The sequence below is a fragment of the Cibotium barometz genome, chromosome 23 (genome assembly GCF_041138505.1).
Source record: "Cibotium barometz isolate CiBa-2024 chromosome 23, ASM4113850v1, whole genome shotgun sequence".
Classification (NCBI taxonomy): domain Eukaryota; kingdom Viridiplantae; phylum Streptophyta; class Polypodiopsida; order Cyatheales; family Cibotiaceae; genus Cibotium; species Cibotium barometz.
In genome coordinates, this window is record NC_141068.1 from 6,985,401 (window position 1) to 7,006,848 (window position 21,448).

The 21,448-nt window shown below is 44.1% G+C and overlaps 1 protein-coding gene across 1 annotated transcript in view; it reads left to right on the plus strand.

Annotated features, from left to right (window-relative positions):
- The first annotated feature begins 304 nt into the window (after nt 1-304).
- Nucleotides 305-21,448, plus strand: part of LOC147625573 (ER membrane protein complex subunit-like protein) — a 42,353-nt gene continuing 21,209 nt past the window's right edge. Inside the window, exons 1-5 of the mRNA XM_086817083.1 lie at nt 305-673; nt 14,733-14,795; nt 15,169-15,261; nt 15,376-15,423; nt 16,813-16,881. Coding sequence (XP_086673209.1) covers nt 356-673; nt 14,733-14,795; nt 15,169-15,261; nt 15,376-15,423; nt 16,813-16,881 — 591 coding nt within the window. The 5' untranslated portion in view covers nt 305-355. The remainder of the gene's footprint in view (nt 674-14,732; nt 14,796-15,168; nt 15,262-15,375; nt 15,424-16,812; nt 16,882-21,448) is intronic.

Sequence of the window (21,448 nt, forward strand, 5' to 3'; positions counted from 1 at the left end):
TTTGAACGCAGGCGTTTTAGGATTCTGCTCATCAGAGAGGTACAACAAGATAGAAACGACAGAGTTATTTAATAGATGCACCATAAGGTAGTTCCTGCTCCTTTGTGCTCATCCCTTCGACCTCTCTCTATCACCTCTCCCCTCTGTAAAAGGCAAAATACGAGACTCACTCCTCTTGCAAAGGCCAAGCAAATGCGGGGTCGCTTCATTTCTTTGATTAAAGAAAAAAAACCTTAATTTTAATTTTCACTCAAAGGTTAAAAAAACGATCTATAATTAATCAAATTTCTTTTTTCACTCATTGTAAGCCCTATTTATATGTATGTCGTGAAAACTAGTTTTTAGCAACCGGAGGATGACTCCTGCCAGGCGCGTCCCCCTTCTCCTGCTATGCCTAATCTTGCTCAAATCCCCTTGTGCTATTTCCTTCCAATCGGACGAACTGCAGGATGAAGACGAGGAGTGGGGTATAATCGGCTCTCCCAACATAGAGCAAGTCACCGCCCGCCCTCCTCGCCGCCCGAATCCCCCCTCCAGCGATGGTGGGCCCGCTGCTGGCGCTGCTTCTGATACCAAAGTTCTCTTCCAGCTAGAGCATTCTTTCGGCGACTCCGACTTCGTTCCGGCGGGCAGCTTCTCGGCGCGGCTTCGCAACTTGCATCATGGTGGCCAGGTATCGCTCCATCTTTTTTCTTCCCAAAACGATAACAGATGGTCTTGTGGCAGTGCTCGTCAGATCTCCCTGCTGATCAGCTTTGATGGAGGGTCAAGGGATGTCATTAGAGATTGTGAGCATATGTGACAACCAATAAATTCCTACACCTTCATTCTACATAATGTTTGAAGCATGGCTGCATGTCTCAGCAATGTCAGATGTGACATGCATCAGCTCCAACTCTCAGATGCCTGTGTCATGCTAGGCTACCACTCAGGGCTAGGGTTAGAGTTAGGGTCTAGCGAAGAACCAGCTCATGTTGTGAGCCCTGATTTATAAAGGCTGAATGTGAATGCAGATAACATAGAACAAAAATTAACGCAATTAATACAATTTAACCTAAGTTAGCCGACTAGTTGGCTGGCCTGCTTTTTTTGTAGGTAGGATAACTCTCCTCGCTCTTCCCTAGCCAAAGGGGAGAAGAAGAGTAGTGGACTCAACCTGAAGAGCATCAATTAAAGTAAATCAGCTAAAGGCTTCCAAATGCAACATATTTCAGTAATTGGGAGATGATTATAGAAGGCTTTCTTGCTGTGTCCATAATTACCCTAGTATTTAGTTTTCAGCAGATTCTTTGTTTCTTCAAGTCAATGAAATTACTTTTGTGTTTCCAAGTAGTTCAAGAACTGCACTTCTTATAGTGTCCCTTGACATTAGTTAGTATCAAAGCAAGTTTTTATCCACTATCTCACGTTGAACAAGGTTTAGATAGCTACTACCATTGTCGCGAAGTGTTTTTACTCTAGTTATAGACTTTATATACAGATGATACAAGTTGTGTTTGTAGTTGAGATGTAGCCTCGGTTGCAGACGATGGCTCCATTTTTTTAAAAGATGATCAAGCAAAGGAATCAACATAGGTAGAACGTGTTAGTAGTCATCTCTTGTCTATACATATTACTCAGTGAGGGCCTTTGTTGTGGGTGTGCCTACCTAGGGTTTTTTCCCATTTTTTGTGGTTTTTTCTCCCTGTTTTTTGGGTCGTGGGGGCTGTCTTGTGCTGGCCGACTTGATGTCCTTTGGTGGCCGACTTGATGTTCTTTGCTAGCCGACTGGTCATATGCTAGCCAACTGGTTATTCTTAGTCGTGGACACTATGTACACCTTGTTGACTGTTTTAGACCTAGCCGACCAGCATTGTAGCGTGGTATAAATACCACCCTTGCTCCCCACACCAGTTTTGTATCAGATCTTCATGTATATAGCAAAGTTTATATAGCTTCTCTCTCTCTCTCTCTCTCTCTCTCTCTCTCTCTCTCGCTCGCTCGCTCTACACTTCTGCGTTTTGTTTCTCACAGCACTTTTCTCATTTTTCGCTGTGCGTTCCGACATGGTATTAGAGCCCCAGGTGGCTTGAAGCTTGGAGACAGTGGGAGCTTGAGGGTTTGCTGTTTTTTGGTGCTGATTGGAGATTTCTTGGGCTGTTCGGGACTTGGAGATCGGGTAGAAGGCAGCCATCACTTTTGGACAGCCACCTTGCATATTGTTTGCAGCCTCTTCTTCAAATTTTTTCCCAACCCACCCTCCCTTCACAAGACCTTGTGAACCCTTGAGATGGTAGATTTTCTTGAGATGGCTGAGAAGCATGTGAAGATCCCCACTCTCCCCACATTCCCGGTGGATCGACAGTTGGACGGGACCAACTATGGCATCTGGAAGGTAATGATGGAGTTTGTCTTGGAGTCTTATGACTTGGTTGATTTCATTGTGGTTGGTGTTCCATGGCCAGAGTTGGAGGACGGGGAGCTTTTACTCTCTACTAGGAAAGAATGGGAGGCCCAGGCATAGTTACGGGATCGTGTCAATGCCCGTGTGCGTTCTTTTATCTCCCTTAATTGCACACCCCAGGTGATTAATCATATCAAACACATGACATTGGCCATAGGGATTTTGCAGCACTTGGCTTCTTTGTATAACAGGGTATCATACATGAAGTGGATTTTCTTGGAGGTGCAGATGCGAGTGATGGATTCTGCAAAGTCTTCGATGATGCGGGAGCACATGAACAAGCTCTAGGCTCTTTAGCAGGAGGTTCGTAGGTTGGGAAGGAGATATCTTCAGAGGACACGGCCATCACTTTGCTGTCTCATCTGACCTCTCAGTATTCAGCTTTCTACTCCTCTTTGATCACTGGTAAGAGGCTTAGCACCATCACATGGGAGAAGCTTGTGCCTATGGTCTTGGACCAAGAAGAGCATTTTACGAACCCTCCATAAGGCGGAGGTTCTGAGGCCTTAACTGACTAGCGGTCGAAAGGTCGCAGTAAGGGCAAAGGAAAGTCTTCCAAGCAGGAGCTTGAGTCGGATCGTGATGCCTTGAAGGTAGAGCGGACCTGTAATCATTGTGGCGAGAGAGGTCACTATTGGAGGAAATGTCTTTAGCGGAGCATCGAGAGAGGTGCAGAATCCTCAGCAGCAGTAACCGTGAAGACTCCAGCTTTTGTGCACTTAGAGATTATGGACACAGATGCTTCATCTTCTTCAAGTAGGGAGGTAGTTGGTTTCATCGCCAGGGATCTCGATAGTGGTGCATCTAGGCACATGACTCCTTCACGAGAGTTATTACAGGATCTTCGAAGACACGCATGTCACATCCTTATTGGTGACAAGTCCGCTATCCCTATTCACAGAGTAAGAGCAGGTTAGAGATCGTTCCCGATTGGCAGAGGGGGGAAGCATTCCTCCCAAGTTCTTTATGTCCCATCCCTTGGTTTTCATTTGTTGTCGTTGCATGAGGTTTGCAAGACTGGTGTACGGGTGGAGTTTGATGAGCATTTTGTTGCTCTCCGGGACAAAGCAACAGGCCAGGTTGTGCGGATCTTGCGGATCTGCAGGGTATGAAGGATCTTGGACTCTTCTATGCATAGTTGCTAAAAAACACATTTTTTTGAAATAATAAAAAAACGTGAACGTTTCAAAACGTCTTGTTTTTTGATATGCGTTTTTTAATCCAGCTTTTTTTTAAAATAAAAAAAATTGCCCTAATGTTTTTGTGCTGTCCCCTTCGTCTCTGCCCTGCCTCTGTCCCATCTACTCTTGCCTGTTGCTTTTGCTCTTGCTTTGTCCCTTCACCATTTGTTCTCGTCTCTGTCCATTCTACTGCTCCAGTCTCAACCCCCTTCTGCTCCTGCCCTTGCCTCTTCTGCTCTTGCCTTGCCCCCCACCATCTGCTCCTGCCTGCCTCTTTTACTCCTGCCTTGCCCCCCAACATCTGCTCCCGCCTCTGCCCACCAGTGCCCCCCTCTCTACTCCCGTCTTTGTTCCCTCTATTGCAGCCTGCTCCTGCCTTTGTGTAGCTGCAGCCTGCTCTTGCATGTCCCCTCTGTTGCAGCCTACTCCTGTCTCTTCTCCTTGGGTCCTTCTGGTACTGGCTCTGTTCCATCTGCATTAAAAAAATTAATGAATAACAAAAAATAAATAAAAAACTTATTTTAAAAACTTTCCCAAAAAAAAAAACGTTTTTAAAAGTATAAAACTCGTATAATACTTTCCATTTTAAAAACGTCTGGCAACTATGCTTCTATGACACTAGAGGGGGGAATGACGGAACGAGTTAGACTTCAAGGTTGGAGTGATTGATTTTGGGGAGGAGATCTAGACACGAGGAGATCTACATCAGGCTACGGATTTACCCTTGGCTCAGGAGCTATTTCATAGAGCAGCAAGAGGCAGCCAACTATTGCCTTGTCTCCTATAGAGGCAGAGTACCGGGCTGCTTGTGCTGCTGCTTGCGAGGTGTTGTGGTTGGAGAGGTTACTTAGCGAGATTGGGTTTCCACAGAAGGAACCCACGATCATCTAGAGTCACTTTGTTCGTGAGAAGATTTTGGTTGGTGACATCCTACTTGTTTATTGTTCGATGGAGGACAATGTGACAGACCTCTTCACGAAGTCTCTATCTTAGGCGATGCTCCAGCTCATTGGGGTTGGTTCCACATCTAGGAGCTGAGAGGGGTTGTTAGTAGTCATCTCTTGTCTGTACATATTACTTAATGAGGGCCTTTGTTGTGGGTGTGCTCGCCTAGATTTTTTCCTCATTTTTTCGTGGTTCTCTCCTTGTTTTTGGGTTGTGGGGATTGTCTTGTGCTGGCCGACTTTCTCTGTCCTGGCCGATTTGATGTCCTTTGCTGGCCGATTGGTTATTCTTAGTTGTGGACACCATGTACACCTTGTCGGCTGTTTTAGACCTGGCCGACCAGCACTGTAGGGTGGTATAAATATCACCCTTGTCCCCCACATCGGGTTTGTATCGGATCTTCGTGTATATATCAAAGTTTATATAGCTTCTCTCTCTCTACACTTTTGTGTTTTGTTTCTCACAGCACTTGTCTCATTTTTCGTTGTGCATTCCGACAGAACAAAGACACGTTACTTCAACATGAAGCTATGGAAGATCATCAGTGCAAACGAAAAGAAATAGAAAGACTGACACAAGACATTGAAGAAGATCATCAATGAGAAGTGGAAAGACTTTGGTCGGAAGATGACTTCTTCCGACGAAGACTATGAAAACGTTATGGGAGTTTGTGATAAAAGTGGAGGAGCTGTTGCATTTGGATTGTAAAGAATCGACGGACTTTTGGAGCCTTGAGTTGCCAACAATAGAGATTTGGTAGACCATTGTCTCCTAGTGGTGAATGAGGTGTCTCCATCAACCATGAAGTTCTAGCAATATGAGAAGTTGTAGATTGAGTGCCAAAGAACAAACTTATGTTCAATAAGTGGGTCTTATAGAAGATATGGTGTCAACACCGTCCATGATGATTGAGAAAGATCTTTCAATAGTTGAGTGTATGCAAGAGGGTTAACATGGGAGGATGAGTTTTGGATCTTTTTGATAAGAATCAAGTTGTACTGACTCCACTAGCTCTGGACGAGTGTTCAAGTTTCATAACCAAGTGGACTAGCTTTGGACGAGTGTTCAAGTTTCATATACCTTTGTTCATATGCACAACGGATAGAACTTGAATGGGACTAGTTTCAGTAGGAGTTCAAGATCATGAGGCGTAGCATTGTTTTCAAGTGATATATGCCTAGAACCAAGTGGACTACCATGAGTATATAACATGCGCGTTCCTAAAAGGTGAATTTGGGCATGTTCTTGGATTCATCTAGGTATATATATATATATATACCTAGATGAATCCAAGAACATATATATATATATATATATATATATATATATATATATATAGGAGACGTGCCATGTGCACACCGATCTCAAAAATTTCATAGTTTAATCATTAATTAATCCTTAATTACTCTAGAAAGCGGGCGGATTCATGGATAGTAAATCTAATTTAAGCAATTAATCACATGAAAGGGATTAAGACACTTGAATAGCATCCAAGGATCACCAATACATTCCATAATTCTTAATCATCTCGAAATTCTTTAATCAAGCTTACTTATCACTTATCACGGTCTAATTTTAGGGATTTTCCAAAAAACACTCTATCCTTCCAGCATTTTTGAAAATTGAAAGCATCATGAGCTTAGCAATTCATAGGAGAAAAGATCCCAAACAAAAGATCTCAAATCCCATGCTTAATCCAAGATTAGCAAACTAAACCAGCTTACTAATCACTCATGAAGCTTATTAATTAGATAGTGTTTTCAACCAAAATTAAAACAATCAAATCATCTAGACCTCCTAGCTTTCATCATTAACGAGTCTCTAAATTTTCTCAACTCATAAACAAGGGACTAGTATGAGATTAGAAGCTAAACTAGCTCGCTAATCATTAATTATAGCCAATCAACAAATCTGAGAATTAAACCCCTTAATCCAAGCAATTAAGAAGTTTAAATAGAGCCACTTGATGAGCTAAGTGTCTGAAAATGGCATTTTGTCCAGCCCTAAAAAAGGGATTTATTAGGTTATTAGATTTTTTCCATCTTTTTGTGTCTTGCTGCTGGCCGGCAGCCTCTGGCCTGGCCGACCAGCAGTCCACTTGACTATATATAACATTACCTCTTCATTCATTCTTTGGTACCACTTTATAGATCATATCCGGTACCACTTCTACTGCTGTTGCTGCTGCTGGGGACTGCACTACATCTTCTTCATCAGTCCACTCTCTGCTACAGGTCAGCACATCATGCTACAGGTCAGCACATCAGCGTTTTACATCAGGCCACACCTTGGGACAGCAGCCCACTCTCTACTACAGGTCAGCACATCAGCGTTTTATATCAGGCCACACTTCGGGACAGCAGCCCACTCTCTGCTACAGTAGAGCACTTCAGCGTTTTTCTACAGCTTACCTTGGGACAGCAGCCCACTCTCTGCTACATACAATACATCAGTGTTTTCTTCTACAGTTTACCTTGGGACAACAGCCCACTCTCTGCTACATCGACGAGTACATATCTTGGGACAGCAGCCCACTCTCTGCTACAGCTCACCATCGTATTTCTTCTACTGTTTACCACGGGACACCAGCCCTCTCTGCTTACCATCTCACATCATCGTGACGGCAACCCTCTCTGCACCTCACCATCACTTAGGTATTGCAGCACCCTTTTCACCAGAGCTTGCACCACCACCACTCGGGACGGCAGCCCTCTCTGCTCCTATTTCTTCTACTGTTTACCACGGGGCACCAGCCCTCTTTGCTTACCATCTCACATCATCGGGACGGCAACCCTCTCTGCACCTCACCATCACTTAGGTATTGCAGCACCCTTTTCACCAGAGCTTGCACCACCACCACTCGGGATGGCAGCCCTCTCTGCTCCTCACCACCCCTTACGTATTGTAGCACCCTTGTCACCAGAGCTTGGACCACTCGGGACGGCAGCCCTCCTTGCTCTTCATCACCACTCAGGTACTGTAGCACCCTTGTCACCAGAGTCTGCATCCCTTCCGCTGCCCACTACCACCTCGGAGTGCCTTTGCATCCACCGACGCGAGCCTTCGACACCGACCACCTCACGGAGTGCCTTTGCCTCACATCGATGCGAGCCTTCGTCACCGGCCGTGCTTCAACTCTTACATCGTCTTTGCTTCTGCACTAGTCTTCTTCTACTCAGAGTCACCTCACATCAGAGGACTCTTGTACATATGTTCACTCACCATTATATATAGACTCACTCACCTATTTCATGTTGTGTTGTTTTGCTCTGATCTCTTGGACATCTGGTCCTTTTGTCCTCACATTGTATGAGAGCTATCGTGAGGCACACAGCATGGATCGTCTACCTGCACTCCCAGAGGACCAACTTTTCTCATCAGAAGTTGATTCTCCAAACTCTGGTCTAGACCACACAAGGAATGGGACTTCTTACTCAGAGGAGAGTCCCGTTCAAGATATTACCTTGGGAGACGATCAACCCATCTACATCAACTCACCTTCACTACCTTTGCCATCACGATCGCCCTCTCTGACTTTATCAGACTTTGTTTCCAAAGGGGGATACATTCCTTCTGACAGTGTGTCAGTGTGGGACCCTTGCATCCTCCATCTTCTCTCATGGTCCCCTTTTTGGCCCAAGAGGGGGTGCCTGAAAATGGCATTTTGTCCAGCCCTAAAAAGGGGATTTATTTGGATTATTCTAGGTGGCCGACCAACAGTCCACTTGACTACACTACATCTTCTTCATCAACCCACTCTTTGCTCTACAGGTCAGCACACCATGTTTTACATCAGGCCACACCTTGGGACAACAGCCCAGCACATGTAAGCCCAGCGGGGCGTGCCGTGATAGATTCTACCATGTGTCCAAGAGATAAAGATATAGAGCGAGGGGGGAGAGAGAAGGGAATAGGGATCTTGTACAATACACCACGGGGAACAGGCCTCGCCCCCCTTTTAGGAATTTATTAAGGAACAATCCACGGGCACGTTGGCCAAGACCAATACAATCAATGAATACGAAACAAACAAATATGCTGATGTAGATATCCAAGGTGGGGTTGATGTCGAGGCACGAGATCTGTGATGCCGAGCACACCACGAGAATGACCCACAAGTATCTCTCACCGGGCTAGTACCAGATCCAAAATCCAAATCCAAATCCAATGAATCCAAGTCCAAATCCAAGTCTGGATCCAAATCCAAGTCCAAGTCCAAATCCAAGTTCAGATCCAAATCCAAGTCCGGATCTAAGTCTAAGTTCAAGTTCCATGACCAAGTTTCATGTTTATGTCCAAGCTTCATGCCCAAGCTATATGTCCAAGTTCCATGCCTAAGTTCCATGCCCAAATTCCATGCCCAAGTTCCATGTTCAAGTTCCATCTCCAAGCTTCTTTCACCGAAACTTGAAAGAGAGGAGGTGGCGCTTCTTCAAAGGGTGGCAACCCTCCAAAGAAGGCGGCTGAAAGGTGGTGCTGATGTAGGTAACAGGTGGCGGTGGAGTAGCAAACATGGCGGCGAACAGGTGGTGGAGACGGCTCTGGGGTGGCGGAAACGCGTGCGACCGCGGATCCGGCTCTGGGCAGCGGAGGCGCTGACGGAGGCGGGCTTTGGGTGGTGGAGGTGACGGAATCAGGCTCTGGGTAACGGAGGCGCCGACGGAGCTGAGCTCTGCGGCGGCGGCGTTGCTGGTGGTTAAGCCGACAGAGGCAGCTCTGCAGATAGGGCAAAGGCTGAGGGTGGAGAGGGAGATTTTGATGATGAAGATGATGATCAAGCCTTCCAAGATGGCTCTCCAAAATTTTTATGATGATCTTATATAACTTGATAGGGGTGCTTGCTTTTGCCAAGCTTTGCTTTTGTTTTATCTTCTTGCTTTTGCTTTTTCTTTATTAAATATTATTAATAATAGCCAAAGTTCTTGATTTGTGCTTTTACAACTTCAGGGCCTTGCTTTTTGGCCCTGGAGCTGCTTTTTGAAAAAGCGGCTTTTAGCTTTTTGATCCATTTCGATGTCCACTTTCCAATGGTGCCCTTAGCTTTTGGTCAACATAGTTTGACTTTTTGCTTTGTCTTGCTTTTTGACCAAGAATGGTGCTTTTTCCAATGCCAAGATCGCCGTAGTGCATCCACATTTAAGTGGCCAAACCGAAAGTGCCACAGATCTCCGACCTGAGAACCTGTCAACGAGGAGAGTGCAGAGAGCTTGTAGATACCATTCTCCACACCCCCTTCCCAAACAACCTGGCCAGTCTCATGGTCCTGTAGAGCAACTGAATGCTCCTCAAAAGCCACCCGAAAGCCAGTCTTGTATACTTCATGCACTGACAAAAGATGAAAATCAAGAGGAGGGACGTAAAGAACACGGGAGGAATGCTTACCCCCCTTGTCGTCGGGAATAATCTCCATCCGGCCCTCATTGTGTATTGGAATGGTGGAGTTGTCGCGAATGAAGATGCGACCTGACTGTCATTTAAGATCCAAAAAAAAAGTCTCGGGAAGGAGTCATGTGCCTGAAAGCACCATTGTTCAGAATCCACTCCCGGGTATCCTTTGCGGTGAAGCCAACTGCCTCCTCGCTCGAAGATGATGAAGCATCTGAGTCCATCTCTAAGTGCACAAATGCTGGAGTCTTTGCAGCTGAGGCTGAAGAATCAGCACTCTTCCCAGTCCGCTTAGGACACTTTCTCCAATAGTGGTCTTTCTCGCCACAATCATTGCAGGACCTCTCGGCCTTCAGTTTCTCTCGATTCGTGTGAGGCTTCTTCTTAGAAGACTTCTTCGATGAAGCCTTCCCTTTGCCCTTGTTGTTATTCCGGCCTTTCGACCGTTGGCCAGTTAAGGCCTCTGAACCTCCGTTGTGACTCGTGAGGAGGGTGCGTGAATCATTCCTCTTGGTCCAAGACCATGGGCACAAGCTCCTCCCATGTAATGGTGCTGAGCCTGCCACTGGTAATCAAAGAAGAGTAGAAAGCGGAATACTGAGAAGGCAAGTGGGACAGCAAAGTGATGGCCATATCTCCTGATGATATCTCCTTCCCAGTTTGAAGGACTTCCTATTGAAGGGCTTGCAGCTTGTTAATATGTTCCCGCATTGTCGACGACTTTGCAGGGCTCGTAACCCGCATCTGTACTTCCAAGGAGATCCTCTTCATGGGCAATACAAAGCGAAGCCAAGTGCTGCCATATGCCTCTGGCCAGCGTCATATGCTTTACATGATTGATTACTGGCGGTGTGTAGTTGAGGAAGATAAATGAATGGACCTTGGCGTTGACACGATCCCACAACTGTGCTCGTGCCTCCCGGTCCTTTCGGGTTGACGGTAACTCCCCTTCCTCTACTTTTGACCGTGGAACCCCAACAATGATGATCGTATGACTCCAGAACAGATTCCATCATCACCTTCCATATGCCGTAGTTATTCCTGTCCAATTGACGGTCCACCGGGAACGTGGGGAGAGTTGGGATCTTCACATGCTTCTCAGCCATCTCTAATAAATCTGCCATTGCGGGGATGTTACTTAAAAGGGTGGGTGGGTGGGAAAAAAAAATTACCACCTGCAAGTGGCTGTCCAGCAAATTAGCCCGCCGTCCTCTTGCTTCTCTTCTCGAACAATCCTGAACAGTCCACCAATCCGCAACGCAATAGTCCCCCTCTTGCTCACACAACTCCCAAGATCTATCAAGAGCCTAGGGCTCTGATACCATGTTAGAATATGTAGCGGAGATGATAACCAAATCTGAGAACACTAGAGCAAGAACAGTGCAGAAAATAAACAGCACAAGAGAATGAGAGAGAGAGTGTAAGAATGGCTGTAAATCAGAAAAAACAGCAAATAGATCTTGCAAAGAAACACACGTTCAAAAGAACTGAAGTAGAAAACTTGTTATCTGCTGAAGTAGAGCACGAGGGCTGTCCGTAGGTGCATACAACCAACAGCAATAGCTGAATAATGATGTGCTAATGATGCAAACCCAAGCCACCTATTTATAGGTTGGACAAGAGCTGGTCAGCCAGTATAAAAGCAGTGGGCTGGCCGACCATGCAAAAAATACTAGAATAATGTCTAAAAAATAGACAAAAATAGCAGAAAAATATCGAAAATAAGATGAATGCATGGCCTCATAAATCGGTACCGCAGCACCTTTGTCACAAGAGTCTGCATCCCTTCCGCTGCCCACTACCACCTCGGAGTGCCTCTGCATCCACCGACGCGAGCCTTCAACACGGACCACCTCACGGAGTGCCTTTGCCTCACATCGACGCGAGCCTTCGTCACCGATCGTGCTTTAGATCCGACATTGTCTTTGCTTCTACACTGGTCTTCTTCTACTCAGAATCACGTCACATCAGAGGGCTCTTGTACCTATACGTTCACTCACTATTATATATAGACTCACTCACCTATTTCATATTGTGTTCTTTTGCTCTGATCTCTTGTACATCTGGTCCTTTCGTCCTTTTGCCCTCACACTAAGTCCGTGGAAAAGGCTTGAGATGAAGAGGATGCACTCGACTGAGCTCCAACACCAACGCGGAGAAGAGAATGGCATCTACTTGATGGGATAGCTTCATCCTAGCTCTAGCCTGCTTATATTTACCTTTTCCCCACGTTTTATTTGAGAGAAGGGAAACACAAGAAAAACAAAGCCTAGTATGCTCATGGCTCCTAGCTTTCAAGAGAGTATAGGTAGCATTCAAGAGGTTATAGGTAGAGGGAGAGGTGATGCAAGATTTAGAAGGTGATGACACTTGTTATTTTCTTTCCAAATTTTTTTATTCTACATGTACAAGCCTTCCTGTAAGCCCAGTGGAGCGTGCCGCGACAGACTCAACGGCGTGTCCAAGAGATAAAGATATATAGAGAGAGGGGGGAGAGAAGGGAATAGGGATCTTGCACAGTACACCACACTGAGCGGGGAACAAGTCCTGCCCTCTTTCCGGAATTTATTCAGGAACAATCCACGGGCACGCAGGCCAGGATCAATACAACGATGAATACAAAAGCAAACAAATATGCCAATGTAGAATCCCAAGGAGTCGATGTCGAGGCATGAGATCTCTGATGTCGAGCACACCACGGGGATGACCCACAAGTATCTCTCATCGGGCTAGTACCATATTCAATTTCCAAATCCAATAAATCCAAGTCCAATGAATCCAAATCCAAGTTCATATCCAAGTCCAAGTTCATGTCCAAGTTCAAGTTTATATCCAAGGTTCTAGTTCCAATCCAAATCCAAGTCCAAGTTCCAATCTAAGTTCTAGTTCCAATCCAAATCCAAGTCCAAGTTCCAATCCAAGTTCCAGTCCAAGTCCAGATCCAAATTCAAGTTCCAATCCAAGTTCTAGGTCCAATCCAAATCCAATTCCAAGTTCCAATCCAAGTTCTAGTACCAATCCAAATCCAAGTTCAAGTTCCAATCCAAGTTCTAGTACCAATCCAAATCCAAGTCCAAGTTCTAGTCCAAGTACAAATCCAAATCCAAGTTCTAGTTCCAGTCCAAGTGCAGATCCAAATCCAAGTTCCAATGTTCCAATCCAAATCCAAGTCCAAGTTCCAATCCAAGTTCTAGTTCAAGTCCAGATCCAAATCCAAGTCCAAGTCCAAGTATCAATCTCTCATCGTATGAGTAATCTCCACAACTCCTACTGCCTTGTCGATGAAGGAAACCACGGAAAGCTCTTTCTAGGAAGAAAATTGATATAAAACCCGTTTTAATGTTTTTCATGCGATAAAAACCTCCATAAAGCAGGTTTTGGAGCAGTTTTAGGGTTTTTGAAATTTTCAGTCCGTATAGCTCCGCACACGCCCGTATAGTTCTATACATGTTCGTAAAGTCGTACGGACAGGTGATGATGTGGCACAATAGTTGATGGAGGCACTCTGAATCAACGGGTAGCGATGAAAAAATTTCCATGATTTGGTTGATGATCAAGTAGATGATGATGGAAAAGATGATCTCCATGCTTCAACGAAGATGGCAACGCGATGAAGAGGTTCTTCTTCAACTTGATGCTCAAGAGAGACTCATGCTTCTTTTATACTTGGGAAAGCCTTGCTTTTTGCTAAAAAGTGATGCTTTTGCTTTGCTTTTGCCTTTTACTTTGGCTTTGGTCTTTTTAATAGTAAAATATTACTCAACTTTAGTCAAAAGTTCTTGTTTTGCTTTTCTAGCTTCAGGGCCTTGCTTTTTGGCCCTAGATTTGCTTGTTGAAAGTGTCTTTTAGCTTTTTGGTCTGGCTTAGTCTCCTCTTTCTAATGGTGCCCTTGGCTCGTGGTCAACCCTGTTTGACTTTTTGCTTTTCTTGCTTTTTGACCAAGAATGGTGCTTTTTCTTAATCAAACCTTATGGACCCTGTCCCCATGTCTTCTTCCACGTGTCTGGTGTCTGGGCATGGGTTTCATCATGAGAAATAGAGATAGGAGGGCCAAATAGTTACACTTTCCTTATATATGCTCGATACTTCTTAATTTAAACCATAACCTTTTTAACCTTTTAATATCTCACCATTTAACGTTACACTCTTTTACCTTACAAAGAGGGCTTCTCAATTAAATCAAAGGTGCATACACATCTTAGTTCTCAAGCTCAAAGGCTCATACGGTGAATCTCACTTTTTCGGGATCCTCAAAATGTTTGGAAGATAAATTTTGAGAGGTTACATGACCTCGATCTTAGTTGAGAGGTTACATGACCTCAATCCGAGTCCAGATGCACATTTCCCACGTTTGGTCCAATTTCGTTTCCATTCATGGTTCAAGTCAAGTCCAAAACTTTTAAACATACGGTTTCAAACGGAGTCCGCATTTGAAACTGAGCATACACGAGTTTCTTAACTAAGGAGACTTTCGCTTAATGAACATTTTACCCAACCCAGACTTTCTCTCTCTAGAAACACATATGCTTACACATCTGAGATATCCTTGGGGATGGATCTTATAGGATCTGTTCTCATTTATATATATATCTTTGCCATTTTCCAAAAAATTGTGCTGCTATAAAGCTTTGGGATCTTCTGACGACTACTCTCATGGGTGCTATCAGTTCAACTTTCTACATTATTATTTTTGCTTTGCTTTATAATGTCTTTGGAGTATGGTTACTTGCAAGGGCTTGGCCGTATCCAATTACCTCCTTGGCCTATCATCTTTTCAGACTCTTACAAAGCTTCGCTTATCGAGGAATGCATTTGCGACAGAGGAGCAAGAAGCCTTTGAGGTTAGTAAATTGTTAAACTGTATTTCATTACTTTTAAACTTGATTTTTTGTTTTGTTTTGTTTTGTTTTTTCTCCCCTCTCCTTTGTTTTGGGGTTACCATTGTATTAGGCCCATCACACTGCCTGTCCCTGTCCTTAGAGGATCTGACTATAGGAGGCAGGTGGGTGGGCTTTGTGGGGGATGGGGGGGGGGGGTCGTTCGGCTCAGCTCAGATGGTCAAATCCATTCCATTGGTAGCCTCCCATCTGGCATTCATGGGGTGTTGTGTAAAGCGCGTTAGTACATCACTTTTACATGTTAAACGTTGAGCTCTTCTGCTAGGCTTTGCTTTGAGGTTAACTCATGATTACTGATTCTTTAGCTGCTGAACAGGCATTGGTAAAGGCGGATGGGTTTTACAGAATAAGAGTACCAGCAAATGTGTTGAATCCAGGCCAGGAGTCAATTCTTTCATCTGTAAAAGCTGTAAGCTAGGCTGATATGAGCTCTCAATTTATTTTTCGGTTTGCAAAGTGATGGTATGTGAACAACTAAAGATGCATGCAGAAATCATAGCTGATTCAATTGTGTTTCTTGTAGCGATGCTTAGCTGCTTCCAATCTTCAAGAAAGATTCGACTTTTACATGGTATGATATTGTCTATCCCTTATATAGTAATCACTTTTTTAACCCTTATTAGAAAGGGCGTGTTTCAAGTACGTGCTTTTGTTTGAGGTGTATGCTAGATGCTTTTGAGGCCCGAGTAAGGTTTGACATTGGCTTGGGTGCCAATGTCAGTTTCTTCTTCTTCTTTTTTTTTTGTCGGTGAGAAGATCCGTATGATGTCAATAGTATCCGTTGGGGGCTAGGCCCTCTACATTCTTTTTACTATGCCCATCAACTGTGAAGTAGTAAGGATCTGAGGACATCTTGAAAAAGATTATTTTTTCATGAACCAGTTGATTAACTTGGAAGAATGTTGATTTTTCAGTAACAAGTTAACTAAGGATTGGGAAATCCTATTGTGTCTTCTCTAGTTGGACGACACAAGTTTAAAGGTTTTTAGACCTTGAAGCATTGGATTAGCTAGTAATTGTTGACAGGGCAGAGGAGGTTTAGCTGAGTAGGCTTTACTGTGCTAGTGCTAAAGTTAAAAAGGGTTGTCTTTAGCTAGACTCAAGATAATCCATTGGGAAAGATATTGTAACATCTTTAACTGGCGGAGTTGAATATCAACCTCGGGTTGGATAACCTAAGGTTAAGGGGATGGGCTAACCTAGATCAGCTAAGTTAGGGTGAGGGTTAAAGGATAATTCAAGATTAGGGTTAGGGCTTAGCCAGTCTTAGGGGTTGACAAGACCCTAGGTGGGCTAGCCTTGGCAGAAGGCTAAGTATAGTGCGACACGCTAATATTAGCTAGGTCTAGGCTATAAAAAGTACCTAGGGCTGAGGGCCAAGAGTAGCCCAGCATGGGTTATGTCTTGGTGGTATGGGATGCACCTACTGTTGTTGTGGCAGGGCTGACATGGGGCAATCTAGACCTTGAGCTCATGGGTGGTTCCGGGTGGCTGCGAGGTGAGCCACTATCCAGATTCATTCATGGTCATCATCCCTGGATCTGAAGTAGGTTATCTTTACTCTAGGAGAGGGGCCTTCAGGTAGATTTACCCCTTTGTAATTTCAGCAGCTGTTTTAGCATGCGAAATCTTCCCTTTTTGGGAGAGTAATGGGCAAAGCTTCTATACCCTTTTATGGTATTTATCATAAGAGGGAGGAGTTCCTAGATTTAGCATCTCCTTAGAGATTGTTCTCACAGCTTCCTTGTTGGATGTCTAACCTGTGTATGTTTATTGCATGGTCGTGTTTCTAATCAAAGTACCTCCTTGTTTAGGATTGCTTCAGTGCTGTGTTAACAGGGAGGGATTTCAAGTGCGACGTTGGATCAGGGGTCAACACTTGGTGTCAAAATTTTAGTAATTGTATTTGTAGAGGTTTTTGCATGCTATGTACATTATTATTTTTTGTATGTTCATACAGGACAGAGGAAATGTCATTGCAGTTGGCTATGGAGCAAGTGATTGTGCATACCCTCGCAACCTGAGATATGTACGTTTTTTCTCTGAGTTTGCAATATCTAGGTTTGAATATAATTACAACCAGCGTAGTAATGGCAATGGCTTGCGTTTTTTAATCTTTTTTCCGGTTTGTTTTATTCACAAGTTATTGATGGTTTTGCTTAAAATTAATAAAAAGGTGAAGGACATGCTGGCCATAGGTATTGTGTTAATTCATGCAATGAAGGGAATTTAGAGGCTCAATAACTTGATGGTTTGGATCTAGATCTAGTGGGTTTGGATGCGGTATGGAAATTGAATTTGAGTTGGATTCTTTTCTGTGTGATGGATCTATGATAGATGCAAGAGGCAAGACTCCTTGCAAAAGGCTATTCTCAGGAAAAGGGAATAGATTATGATCAGAACTTTTCCCCTACATCAAAGATGACTACTATTGGGGTGGCCATTGCATTGGCAGCGTATTATGTGAGAGAATTGCTACATGCAGGCGACATCAACATTATCTTTTGTCCATCTCAAGATAACCTAGTAGACGTGTTCACGAAGGCGCTTCCACTATGAGAAAAGTTTGAAGCTTTTTGCAAAGCTTTGGGCTTACGTCCTTTTGGGTATTGATATACCACTCACTTATAGTACTAGTGACACTTGACACTCCTTTTCACGAAGGCGGTTCCACGGGAAAAGTTTGAAGCTTTCCCAAAAGCTTTGGGCTTATTTCCTTTTGGGTATTGATATACACTATGTACATCCACATTACAACTAAGGGGGGGGGGGGGGTTTGTGAGAGATGCACATTTGGTAGTGGTAAATGTGAGGGTTACGAGTAAGTCCTTGAGGTGCACATACACTTATGTTAGGAAATAAAAGGGTTAGAAACCTTAGTACTCACACTCATTTATAGTACTAGTGACACTTGGCATTAGTGTGGAGACTTACTACATGCACATGGTAAAAGGTTGTACAAGGCAAAAAGATTATGGTCAATGAATTGTAATACGTGTGCTTCTGCTCGACCAACTTTGTGCTTGTCTTCGCCATCTTTGTGTGGCATCTTTTGGGAAATACCTAACCTCCAAACCATGGAAGCAATCCACTCATGATTGTCCATCCTTGAGGCAAACGGTCCATCGATGGCTTCTTAGGGCAAGTCTTGGCGATATGGGATGCTAAAGCTGATTGGTGTGGCCTTGTGTATGGACGGACAGACCCTTAGCCCCTATGATTGGGGGAGATCTTGTGTGTGCAGAATCTATGGTTGGGTGGTGAGTAAGCTTGGAGAATCCCAATTCGGATTAATCTTGTGCTTGTCCTGTGTTTAGGAGATCTTGGAAGGGTTATGTCACGAGAATCCTTGACAACTACATTCTGCTTTGTTGTCTCTACACCATGAGAACGGAATTGAGATAGATGGTAGCAAGCTCGTAGCTGTCATCTTGGCCTACTTCGAAGGTAGCATTGGGGCTATTTTACTATCACACTATTATACAAGATCTGTGAGGCCATGATTGGATGATTAGGAACATATGTGTTGTTTAGATGAATCCTCCTAGGCTATAGGAGCTCAAGGATCTCGCAAATGGAATCATAACCCTCACTCCATGTTGCAGTCTACATTTTGGACCTTGAGTTTCGACACAAAGGAAGTCAACATCAATCAAATGGGGAAGTAGGTTTGTGGTTTACTCTCACAAGATGATCGGGACTCTTGAAGAGCGAAGGGCTAGCTTGCAAGCTATTGTGGCAAGGAGGGAAAATTCGGACAGAGTGATCACATCATAAAAGGTAGAAATTACATTTCTACAACTTTATTCTTTAATTGAAAATTTCATGCTATTAATTTAGGGTTTAGAGGATAAATAACTAATGAACTTTATTGTTTAGTGTGCCAAAGTGCCTCTTGATTTTTTAGTGCTTTGAAAATTTAAAGGTTGAATCCACAAGTTCTTATATCCCCCCACCACGAAACACACAAAAAAAAAAACACTTTTTAAGCGCCCATAGGAGATGCTGCCAAGGAAGCACCATGTGGGGTTTTGAATCCAAGACCTCTTGGTCCAAGGCAAACACCCTCACCACTTGGGCTATCACCCCATTGGCATAGTTGGTGAGATCTTGCAACATACATGCAAGGGGAAGTTGATTTGATGAACGCTAAGCAAATTTGAGATCAACGCTAATCCTACTTAGGAGATGCACAATAGAAAAGAGACAAGAGTGTCCCTAAATTAATGTATGTTGCCAAAACATGAATCTATACAAAGAGTTCCCATATCTACACTAAGATCTGCCGTGCATATTTGTGCATAGCTACTATGCAATAGAAAAGGGTTGCAAAAGGAATCTAGTAGTAGGTTGTGACACACCTCACTTGTTGTACACATAAGATATCATGTACATGCTTGTGGACATGCGCAGGTGATGATGTGGTAGGTCGTGGACTTGGTCGACAGTAGTAAAACAAACTCACTAGTATATGGATGCATATATGTGTGTGTGTGTGTGTGTGTGTGTGTGTGGATAGCCAAATGGATGTGCTAGTGGGTGTCTTCACATTGCGTAGTTTTTTTGGAGACTGTACCGAACATTGCTTGAGTTTTTTTGGTGAACTAGTGGATATATTACTTGGAATATGTACCACAGGATGGTGGTCTAGACATACGGGTGCCAAGCAGTACTGTTGGATATAGATTTGGTGCAACTCTTTTGAGGAGTCTTTGTCGGGTATTTCGGAGCTCGTATGTGTGTCCATGTTTTTTTATGTACCCGTTTTTGTGTCCTGCTTGTGTTCATATGTGAATTTCTCGCTTCGCGCCTGTAGGTCCTCTTTGCTTTGTGCCTATGGCTTCTCTTTGTTTCGTGTCCTACGTTCGGCCTGTAGCTTCTCTTCGAAGGTCTTACGTTCAGCCTGTAGCTTCTCTTTGAAGTCCAAACGAATATCTTTGATAGCTTCTTGAACGGCCGACCTAACAATGCCTTCTATATCTTGGGCTAATAATCCATGCGTAGAAGGCTGCGAAGTGATTTGGGTTAAATTAAAAGGCTAGTCGGACCCGGTCCCTAGCGTGCCCGGCCTTTGCCCTTTGATTCGGGACTTCTTGTCAGCCCCTTTCCCTTTGATACGAGATTTCGGCGAACTTCTCAGCCCCTTCCCCTTCCCCTTTGATACTGGATTTTGGCTTGTCAGCCTCTTCCCCTTTCCCTTTGATTGGTGGGGCGTTAGGACAGAAATGCAAAAAAGTTGCTTTTTCAAAAAGCAACTCTAGGGCAAAAAACAAGGCCCTAAAGTTGGAAAAACAAAGCACAAAGAACTTTGGGAAAAGGTGGCCATATTTGAGTAATAATTTATTGTTAAAAAAAAGGAGAAAAGCAAAGTGAAAAGACAAACTAAAAGCATGGATAGCTTTCTGGCAAAAAACAGGACTCTCCTCAAGTGTAAAACTAGCATGAGCCTCTCTTAAGCATCAACAAGATCATTGGAGCATGGAGCTCATCATCACCAAAGCATGGTAATCATCATCAAAGCTTAGAGTTTTACCATTGTCGACTGTCAGCCACTGTAGTGCCGTCCGTACCACTGTACGAAATTATGTCATTAGCGTCGATTCGTTGTTGTATTGGCTGCTGAAACTGATCCCGTCAAGTGGGAAAGACTCCGTTGGACACCCACACGCTTAATAGCACAACTTTAAAACCACAAATTTGAAATGGACAACTTAATACAACTTGAAATTAAATGAAATGAAATGGAAAGATGGACACCAGCATTGGGGCCGGAACGGGCCGACCCCCCCCTCAATATATGATATATTTATTGGGAGTATTTAATGAATACAATGCTCCATGGGTTCCAAGAACCAGATAATGTCCATGTACATATGAAAACAGTACCAAACAAATATGCTCGAAGTCGAAACTTGATGTAGAAGCTCGAAGCAGAACGACCACTAGTGTGGTCCAATCTCTACAGTCCTGTGCTTTCACTGGACTCCGCGGAGAGCGCCTCACTGGTGTTCCGAGACCACGCACAAACAGGCGCTCTCGTACTAACGCCTGGCTCTCCCGATCTCAGCACCTTTGGACCGAGGTTCGCCAATATAGCTTGGACAACCCGGCACCGAACGGGTGTGGCCGAGCGGGATGAATCCTTTATCAGATTTAAACATAAAATACTTTATTCAAATCTGAAAGTCACTTACTTGTAGATGGTTGATAGAGAAATCCAATACCCATGTGTGCAGTTACTTAAGAGAGACTCAGAGGCACAGCATGTCGAGAGAAGTAGCTGCCTGTAGAAAAGTATGGCCTCCTAGCTGCAGTAGTACATCTACCAACAGGGGTATAGCAGCTGGAGAAGTAGATTGCTGTGGACAGGCGCCTGCAGGAGTGAGGGGTGTTGTAAGTGCAGCTGTCTACTGTAGATGAGTTCACGCACACCTGCTGGAGATGAATCTACATTCGGCTGCTGTAATAGACTGTACAGCAAACTGTAATATAGGCGCCTGTGGGCAAGGCAGAGTACTGATTGAACGTAGAGAGGTAGGCGTGGAAAAACAGCCGACCATATAATAGCAGAAACAGCCGCCCTGGAGGTAAGAATC